This window comes from Aptenodytes forsteri, unplaced genomic scaffold (assembly GCF_000699145.1).
Source record: "Aptenodytes forsteri isolate BGI_AS27 unplaced genomic scaffold, ASM69914v1 Scaffold184, whole genome shotgun sequence".
NCBI classification, from domain to species: domain Eukaryota; kingdom Metazoa; phylum Chordata; class Aves; order Sphenisciformes; family Spheniscidae; genus Aptenodytes; species Aptenodytes forsteri.
The window spans coordinates 1731923-1742249 of record NW_008796078.1 but is presented as its reverse complement, the minus strand read 5'-3'; the positions used below and the strand labels follow the sequence as shown (position 1 = coordinate 1742249).

At 41.2% G+C, this 10327-nt stretch overlaps 1 protein-coding gene across 1 annotated transcript in view; it reads right to left on the bottom strand.

The window, feature by feature from the left end:
* AGFG1 (ArfGAP with FG repeats 1) overlaps positions 1-5567 on the bottom strand; it is a 44708-nt gene extending 39141 nt beyond the window's left edge. The window contains exons 1-3 of the mRNA XM_019474015.1: positions 5271-5567; positions 5015-5219; positions 2998-3058 (exon numbers count right to left, since the gene is read on the bottom strand). Of these exons, the coding sequence (XP_019329560.1) occupies positions 2998-3058; positions 5015-5219; positions 5271-5567 (563 nt within the window). The remainder of the gene's footprint in view (positions 1-2997; positions 3059-5014; positions 5220-5270) is intronic.
* Between the last annotated feature and the right edge of the window lie 4760 nt (positions 5568-10327).

Genomic DNA, 10327 nt, shown 5'->3' with positions numbered 1-10327 from the left:
CCTTGGAAGCTGGAAGCCCCCTTCCAGAGGGGGCTGCCGGGGGCTCCCGGCCCTGGGGTGCGGGGGACGGAGCGGTGGCTGTGGTGCTCGGCGGGGGCTCGGGAAGGACTGTCAGTGCGATTTTCCCGAGGCGGCGGGATTTGCGAGGAGAACGCTGTCACGGGACTCTGCCTTTTTTGTTACGGAGACGAAAAGTGCGGCGTTTCCCCTTGGGAATTTGGCTGTCGGTGCCCGGCTGGACGCTTTCCTCACCGAAGGAAGGAAAACAGAGCCGGCGGTCACGTAGTATCTGCTGATACCCTTGAGGAACCCTCGGCTCTGGCTTGAGCTCAAATCTGCCGCCGATCCACAAAATACGCGTTTGTTCCTCACAAAGGTGCCTAAAGGAGTATTTTTCAACAGAGCACAAAATACTTTTAAAGAAAAAAAGATTCGATGTACTTCGTAATTTGGTGATTTAATTTGCAAAACTGCCTGGCAACACTAGGTGTGACTAAAATCTGTCAAGGTTTAATGATTCCCAGTGCTGTGTACTTAGGGTCAAGTGTTGCACCTCTGACGTCGGTACATATGTTAGCACTAGCTTTTGTAGGAGCAAGATCTGAGCCGCTGTATTTTCCTCACGGTTTTTACTTAAAAAAACCCTAGGACTAGGTGTTCAGCATCAGTAATTAGGCATTCCTCCTCTGATTCCTCTGGATGTGCTGATTTACATGAGCTGATCAACCAGCCCTAAGTTGTAAACCCAGAGTATAACGCACTGATCTCAAATTTTTCTGATACGGGCGGCAGGAGCTGTCCACAGTGAAAAATAAATGTCACAAAATCATTAAATAATCGCAAATGCTTAAACAGCATTCTTAAAAGGAAACATGAAATATTTCCAGTCTTGTAAGGACCAAATCCTCACTGCTTCCTCTGATTTTTCACTTCTCTCTGAAATGCTGACATTCTTGTTTTTCAGAAGATTTCCATTTTTTTGCCTTGTACGAAACATGCTAACACTGGAGATTTGCCAATGACCTAAACGACCTGAAGTAGATGACCTAACTTTAGGGGGGAAAAAAAAAAAGTTTAAAGGTTAAAAAACAAGTTGTTGGGTTTTTTTTTTCCTGGAAAACACTTTGGAGAGCAACGGTCGGCCACACCACCTGCTGTAGCGGAGAGTTGCTGTGTACGGTTGGGTTTTGTTTCACGGGGAGTCCAAGGTGCTTTGCAACTGAAGCGAGAACGTCCAACTTCAATCATGGCTTGTGTCGCGAATGTAGTTACACCAATAGTTGTTAATAAAAACGATACCATTGTCATTGAAGTTGTCATTGTCATGCAGATGTGGAACTGAGCTCCCAGGGAAAATCCTAGTGCTGTTTAAGTCAATCACGCGGTTCAATAGGAGTCTTACGGATTTCATATTAGAATCATAGAATCATAGAATCATAGAATCATTGAGGTTGGAAAAGACCTCTAAGATCACCGAGTCCAACCATCAACCCAACACCACCATGCCCACTAAACCATGTCCCTAAGTGCCTCAATATTACGCTAGAGCAGGTTCTAATGTGTTTCATGAAGAGACGGTTCTGACGCTACTCATGGTCAGCACCAAGGTGGTCTTATGCTAGTAGATAAATGACCTTTATTAACATTAATTTGGTTTAGAAATCACTTTTTAAAAATACCAAGCCTCTCCATTCTGTATCTTACAAAGCCGATTTACCCCAGGAAACCACATAAAGAGACTTCAGAGGGTTGCGAGGATACACCCTTTTACAAACATCCGTAAGCTCTGTGGGATTTGGATGCTTCTAGAGACTGTGAGCACATCTGCTCCAAATCTTGCGTTCCTGCAATCAAGCATCTAAATCTTGCCCTCTTGTTTCCCATAGGAACCGGTGCTTGAGAAATACAACTACCTATGGATAAATGTACGTGTTGCGCTGTTGACATGTGTAGGTCTGAAAACTGGCTACATTAACCCTGTTTCACCTCCCCGCAAGCAATAACATAACTTGTGCTGCTCTTCCACTCCCTCCATTTCTATTTTCTGCTGCTCGCAGCTAGCGTTAATTGCCTCAAGCAGATGGCTTGTGTTTTCTCTAAATTACTAAGGGGAAAAATCCACAACTAATACACACGAATAAAAACTCTACTCTTCAGCTTTACTCTTTGGTTTTCTTTTTCCTGAGATATTTTTCTGTTTCTCTATCCTAGGACCTGAATTTCCTTTCCTACAGCTTCTCTGTCCAAATTTGTTCTTCATTCTCTCTTCCTAACGACCCATTTCGTGGTTGGAAATATACTGGCCAGCTGTTTATTCCGAAAGTGCTTAATCCCTGCTGCACCTGCTACAGCTTTTAGCGTTACAATTAATTTCTTAACAAGAGGTAAAACAATGATTTCTTATGCTGGCAACATTTCTCTTTACATAAAAAACAGAATTTAAAAGTTAGCCCAGTCATGGGTAATAATATCTGAAAGACGTTGCTTCAGTAAACCCTTAAATATGGGCTAATAGGGTATAAATCATAATATACACGCACATAATCTAGGGGACATTGTCAGGACCAAAAGAAACAAGAGTCTAAGAATGTACGTTTGGGAGATGAATAAGACATTCTCCATTTGTCACTAGGATTGAGGTCAATAATATCCATTTTAAAGCAATTAACCCAGCAGGCTGTGTGACGTGAAAAGTATCATGCTGAAAGACTAATGGGCTATTAAATCCATCTTGCTTCACTACTGATGGGCATACAAAATTAATCCTGGGATTAGGTATATCGGATCTGTGGTAAACTGCTACTGCAATATTTGTATATGAAGGGTTTTCTGAAAACGCTAAGAAAGAACACGGCAAGTGTATCTGGCGGGAATGTTCACTGATATGCTCTATTAAAGATTCAGTCAACTGAGCATAAATTAGTGCGTCTGTGCCTGGCCTTATTTAAGCAGCAGCTTTTTGTTAATAAATAGATACATTTTAGCAAGAGACCAAACCAAGAGAAAGTCATAGTGATGTTCATATAAATCATTATTGATTGTTGACCGTTATTTAAACCTAGAAAATTTAACCAGGAAAAACGGTCAGACAAATACGATGGAATTACAAAATTGTTTTCATTTGAAATGCCATTTCCCTTTGACATTTCCCACCCACTGCTATGACATTAACATAGTAGAAAAGGTGAATGATCGACAGCCCTGCCTTTACCCGTAACAGCTCTTCGCAGGAAACAGACCTCACAATAAAGAGAAAGGCACAGTCACGTCAGCTTGGTGTTTTGTAATGCACAAGGTAGTGGTCTTTAATTCTTTTTTTTTTTTAAATGTCACGTTTCATTAGTGTGCCATACACCTGATTCGTTTTGAGTAACGTAGGGTAGGAAGTGATCTTCATCCACCGCAGCAACGGAAGTCTGAGATTCAAAGCAGAAGTGCTGGCTCCGAGGATGACGTGGAGGAGGTTGAAGGTATGGGGTGAGAGACACAAAACCAAGAGCTAGCAGAGGAGCGGGAAGTATCAAAAAGACCAAAAAAACACAGACAGAAAAAGCAATTCTTCTTTAGACTCCTCCTTCAACAGTTTATGACCTATCTACTATATCTTTATTGATAGAATGGCTTTTACAGTTTCCAAGTGAGATAGATTGAAGCTATGCAGAGCCAGGCATCGGGCATTAATAGCAAGACACATACTCTCCTTGCTGCAAAGTAAACCAGAATTTTCCTGTTAATCTGAACAGACCAGACGGATTTTAAGAGGAGGACCATAAAGGTGTAGAATGCCTTTCCAAAGGTAATGCAACAGGTCAATATCGGAGGTGGTTAAAAAGCCTTAAGTATCTTTCCTCTTAGCTTGATGTTCTGCTGTTGGTGATAATTGCTAAGAATGAAGGTTCCATCGTAAATGATAATTTAGATGAGCTTCTTGCAGTCATTAATTTTTCTGAATTGTTTAAGTGGAAAATTTGAATTGAAATTAATCGAATCAGTGACATCCTAAAGTTAGTGTTGTTAAAAATATGGTTCCGTTTGTCTGAATTAAATCTATTACCTCGTAGTTCAGTTGAATCTGCTTGAAGTTTCTCAGTGGGAAGGACTGAGATTTCCTGGATGGACTCCCATCTACCACTAGTTGTCCTGTACACCTACATCTCTTCAATTTTTCAAGTTCACTAAACCATTAACATCTCTCTCATGGAAATGCTCTCCTTAGGCTTTCTTCATCTTCTACTTTTGTTTTCTTCTCATAAAACAACAACAAAAAAAGTATATCCATTGATAAGATAAAAAAAAATTCTGTTATTGAATTTTAGCTGTTTAGAACGTTGTTCGGAAGAGTGAGCAGCTTCTGTGTTACTTAAATTGCGCTTACAGTTGTTAACTAAACACTGTGCTCTCCTGGCTGGACTGGAACTACTAGGGGACCTTGTGAGCCTGTCTTGCCTAAGATTACAATTGTTTTACTGCCTGAAGATTTACAAGTTCCTTCAGGCACCGCGCTCAGTGAAGAACAGGTTTCATTTTTTTTCAGTGGGGGATTTTCGAGTGCAGGATTGTACCAGCTCATAGTGTAATCCAGTCTAGTTCAACAGGAGGTTTTCATGTCCAGGGAGGACATTTCAGCAGACTGACTTCATAGAATCATAGAATACCGGGTTGGAAAGGACCTCAAGGATCATCTGGTCCAACCTTTCTTGGCAAAAGCACGGTCTAGAGAAGATGGCCCAGCACCCTGTCCAGCTGAATCTTAAAAGTGTCCAATGTTGAAGAATCCACCACTTCCCTGGGGAGATTATTCCAATGGCTGATTCTTCTCATTGTGAAAAATTTTCCTCTCGTGTCCAATCGGAATTGTTAGCTTTCTTTGCCGCAGCGGCACAGTGTTCACTCATATTGAGCTTGTTATCCCCCAGGTCCCCCAGGTCCCTCTCCACAGAGCTGCTCCCCGGCTGGGTAGATCCCAGCCTGTGCTGCACTCCTGGATTATGTTTTCCCAGGCACAAGACCTTACACTTGTCCTTGTTGAACTTCATAAGGTTCTCGTTAGCCCGCTCTTCCAGCCTATCCAGGTCTTCCTGCAGGGTGTCTCTCCCTTCTGAAGTGTCCACTTCCCCACTCAGTTTGGTGTCAACAGCAAACTTCATCAGGGTACACTTGACCCCACCATCCAGATCACTTATGAAGATATTAAACAGCGTTGGGCCCAATATCGATCCCTGGGGGACCCCACTTGTGACAGGTTGCCAGTTTGAAAAGGAGCTGTTTACCTCCACCTTCTGGGTACGGCCGGTCAGCCAGTTCCCCACCCACCGCACGGACCACTTGTCTAGACCGTAACGCATCAGTTTCTCTAGGAGGAGGCTGTAGGAAACAGTATCGAAAGTCTTGGAGAAATCCAGGTAGACGATGTCCACCGCTCGCCCCGCATCAGCCGAGCAGGTTACTTTGTCGTAGAAGGAGATCAGGTTTGTCAAGCACGATTTGCCCTTGGTGAATCCGTGCTGGCTTTTCCCAATCATGTGTTCTATTTGACTTCTGATAGCCCCCAGGAGGATTCGTTCCATAACTTTCCCAGGGACTGAAGCAAGACTGATGGGCCTATAATCGCCTGGATCCTCCTTGTTCCAAAGTTACAGGAATTTTTCATTTTTTAATTTTAGTGAGAAATTTTGATAGCTGAGGAGGCATTATTCTCTTCCTGCTTTCTAGCTTGGTCAGTGATGTTGAAAGGTTATCAATATTTCAACCTTGCCCCTTTATTCGACACGGTTCTTTAATTTCCATCATGCCTTAAGCGTACAAGATCATATTCCAGTCTGTAATCACAGTCTGGGTAGTGGAAAGAACACGCCGATATACAGTGGCAGTGAAGGCAAAACATCTGTCATAGGAATATCTTGTATGCGAGGTAAATGTGTTTTATTTTTAAGTTCATCTTTACAGGACCTTTATTTTTAGGGTATGTGCCAATGTTTCTGTTGCTGATTTTGATTTGTATTGGTTTATCATTATTCTATAAGATCCTGTAGTTGAATGGTGCTTTATACACTGTACCACAAATCACAGGACTTTTTGTAAAATGATTGTTTCATGCATCCTTTCAGAGGAACATGCCAGAGGGGAGTGGAACCCTTTAAACTGAAAAGGCAGGATATTCAGATTCGATCCTACAAACAGCAATATAAAAATAATGGTAAGCCGTATCGTATTTTACATTTGCTGGAACTGCCCAAGGGAATGTTAGCAATACACAAGGCAGCCTAGAGCCTATACGTAGAAGAGAGAGGTTGTGGAACCGATGTGAATAAAGCGAGAAGGAAGCAAACAAATGACCTTAGGAGACAAAGAGCTGAAAGACAGACCTCGACGGTGGAAAGATGGTTTAACTCTGTCTAACTTTTGGTTCTGAATTAGAAGAGGGAGAGACAGAATCAAAATAGATATCTAAACCACCAGCAATTTCTGTCCTATTTGGCTACATAAAGTACTAAACCAGGAAATGCTCTCCCAGCTCTCTGGAAACAGGAACAACTTCATTTTCACATTAAAGTTTACATATAACGTAACTTATTTCTTGACCTATGAATGAGATTTGTATTTAAAGCCCAGTGTATTTTCAAGTTCAATTCTTCCTTTTCCACTCGATGACGAGCATTTCCTGCCTGTTTTCTGTAAAACTCCCATGAGAATGAAGAGAGGCCTTTGTTCCTCTCCACTAATGAATCTAAATTATTGATTAGTCAGTCTATTTTGTGGAAACCACTATCAGTTAGTGCTGCCTTAGAACTGCCTTAGATTTGGCAAAAAGAATTGCAGGTAATTTGACAAGCATCTTCAGTGAGGGAAACAATATTAAAATAGACAGGAGAAGTAACATTCTCAACCAGTGTTCTTTTATTTGCCCATGCTTTACAAAACTCACATATTCTCCTTCAGACTTCCCTAAAATTTCAATTCTTTTAATAAACATCACTTGAGGGCTGATTTCGGGAACACTAGAGTACAATTAGCTGTTCTGAGCAGGCATCCTTCAGTGCTCGTGGTAATCCTGAAGCAGTGTTTACAACTGGAATCTACACACAGACAACAGGTCCAAAACTTCCTAATTCTCTAAGTCAGCCTGACTATACAAAGAATGAAAAAGGCCAAAAAGGAAGGAAAAAGTGGGCTGAGTCTAAGATGCCAAGACAAGCCACGAAATACCTGTCATGCACTCCATTATCGGAAACACTGAGACGGTAAATCGGTGACTCCGATGTCGTAGTCTTTGAATCTTGCCTGGTAAACAAAGAGGTTTGTACACTGCACTGAACAAATCAATGAGTATAACAAGTACCAGAATAACTAAAAATCATGGAAACATCCATTTGGATTTGAAGTGGGATGAAAAAGAACAGTATCTTGGAGTAAAGCAATGGAGATGGACATAGCAAAATAGCGTCATTTGGGAAACAGAGCTTTCAGATGTCAGACATTCAAATGGAAGAACAAAGAAAAGCTATGTAATGTGAATATGGGAAAACGAAGTTCTTCAGGCACCCCGTTTCTGAAAGAAAATATTTTAGAAGTGCACTACAAAAGGAAACCTGATCCTTCAAATTCAGTGTAGTGTTTCTCATTACTGTAATTTTAAAATCTGAGATCTTGCCACCAAGGTTTTTTCCCACGAATCCCTGAGAATTTGTCTTGTCCAAACTGCAGAGAGAAGGGCTTTATGGCCGGTAGTATTAACAGGTTAAAAGTAAGAGCACTAACAAGATGCACAACAAACAAAAAATCCCCCGGAGAACGCAGCACAGGCTAGTGCAGTTGCGGTGAATAGATACAGATAATCCCTGGTAGCTGCAAATATCCTCTTAAGGGAGGTTTCTGCAGGAGAAGCCTAATTTCAATCCATACGTGGCAAAAATACTGCTAAACCTAGTAACATTTTAGCACTTTCTCTCCAAGTCATTGAGTTTGGAAGTAAAAGGACAAACCCTCAAATTGTTGTTTAGAATAACTGATTGAAAAAGAAAAGTGAATCCCCCGACATTAAGGCCTCTTGTACAGCAAGAGCACCTGCAGTTTCTTGCCTTGAGCTGACTGTTTTCAACACTGCAAGGCATAGCTGTAGATACAAGCAGCTTAAAAAAAAAAAAAGATTTCTTTCAAGAATGCATTCTCTGGTTCAGTGGCAATGACGGGCATGTCTCTCTGAAACAATGTGCATGAATCTCAATTGAGAATGCAGGTTTTGAAAGTATTTGCCAATTAGAAAAACTCTTTCTTGACCAAGAGGAAAAAGAGAAATGCTCATCAGCATGCGGCTTAACCAAAATGACTTGACAAGAAGCTTTTTTCATGACATGATAGGAATATTTAATATTTATGGGTTACATGCTTAAATAAATTAAATTTAAAAAAAAAAAACCAACAGGAACAAATTAACAATTAAGGCATGGTGGGCATAGTAATATTCCACATACTGTGTTTTGGCAACTGGAAAAGAGTAAGTGTTCAGAACGCTGTTGCAGCCTGACTAGAACGAAACCTTGTTTTGGTTTGTCTTTTCAGTTTGGTTTGTGGACAAGGGAGTTAATGGAAGAGAATGAATAAATACTCTGAAACAGCACAGTGAATGAAAAATTTGGGATAACTTCTGCTCGGAGCAATACCCTGGTTACTGAAGAGCAGCGTCTTACTGACATGAACACAGGAATTTGAGAAATACAGCCCCCAATGTGCAAGAGATTTTTAAACAAATTTAAAAAAACTAAAACAACTTCCTCCAGGCTACCACCAATGAGGAAAATTGGCAGGGAAAGGGAACCTGACAGTTAATAAATCATCGCAAATATGGAAACAGAAGTATTACAGGAGCTATTAGGTAAGCATAGTATTTCTTACAGCTTAGGACTTCTGATCAAGTCTCTTGTAATTGTTAGAATTTGTGACACTGTTAGTATAATCTCCTAAGAGATAAGTTTACCCTGACTTTCCTAAATTATCAAGATGCACTTCATGAATACATAGGGGTTTTTACATCCTGCTCCTCTTTGTGTGGGGTTGTTTCAGACCTCAGCACTTTACTACTTAAGGTCCAGCTTTCCAATTTTTCAGGTTTGATGTATTCATAGCCAGCTTATAAATATTGCTCTGATGCCAGCACCGCCCTTCAGCTTATTTTTCCCTCCCTGCATGTACCTTTGTGCGCACAGATAACTGCCCAACTGAAATGTCGACACATGCAGGCAAGAGATAGAGGAGGTGGGTGCCCGGCCGTGCTGATTAGCTAGCAGCTGCCGCTCAGTGCCGCGCACTTGGCTCTAGGTGCAGACCACAACTTTGGTAATTCAGAGTTAGGATTATGCGTGCAACCATTCAAAAATAAAACAATTTAAGCAAAGTGGTGATTAACAGAGAAAGGTTTCATAGCAATTAATGAAAAATTTCCATTGTTACCGACCCAGACATTTGCCAGGGTAAACTCTTGTTTTACACTCCTACTCTTTCCATCAGTGACAGAGATCGCTGTACAAACTCACCTGTCAAAGGGTTTAATTCTTTCTGTTTCATCCTCATTAGAAAACGAGCACCCAACAGTCGATGAATTTTCAGAGTATTGTCCACAATCTCAGCTTTGCTCCGACATACCGTGTGTTCTCTTTCTTTGCCAGAGAGTCTTAGCACTGCCAGGCAATGGCCACAGTTGCCCTCGGTCCTCTCTACAGCCAGTTTCATCCCCTTGTATAATGAAATCCAACTAACCATTTGTCAACGTGAACTCTTTGGAATGACGTCTTCGTCTTAAAAGGATGTATTGTTCTGCTTCAAAAATGGAAATTACACTGACGTATGAAAAGCATTCATTGCGGGTTTCAAAAAGAATCTGGTAAGAGTCAGATAATTCAGCAGTGGATTCTGTCACCAGCAGCAAATCCCTTCTGCAATAGGGGGAATTTTTCTCTAGAGGAAAATTTTGAAGATTATTCCAAATTTTATCATACTTTTATTATTATTATCATCTAGTCCCTGATGCTTTTAGTTACTAGGACATGATGAGTACAGTACTCCAGTCAAGAAAAAATGTTCAAACTTGTTATTTTTAAATTGCCTAGTTTTGTCTCTCACGAGGTAATGAGATCAACCAAATTCATTCTGGTCCATGATCATCTCCTAAACACTTGATAGAATCATAGAATAGTTTGGGTTGGAAGGGACTTCTAAAGGTCACCTAGTCCAACCCCCCTGCCGTGGGCAGGGACATCTTCAACTAGATCAGGTTGCTCAGAGCCCCGTCCAACCTGACCTGGAATGTTTCCAGGGATGGGGCATCCACCAC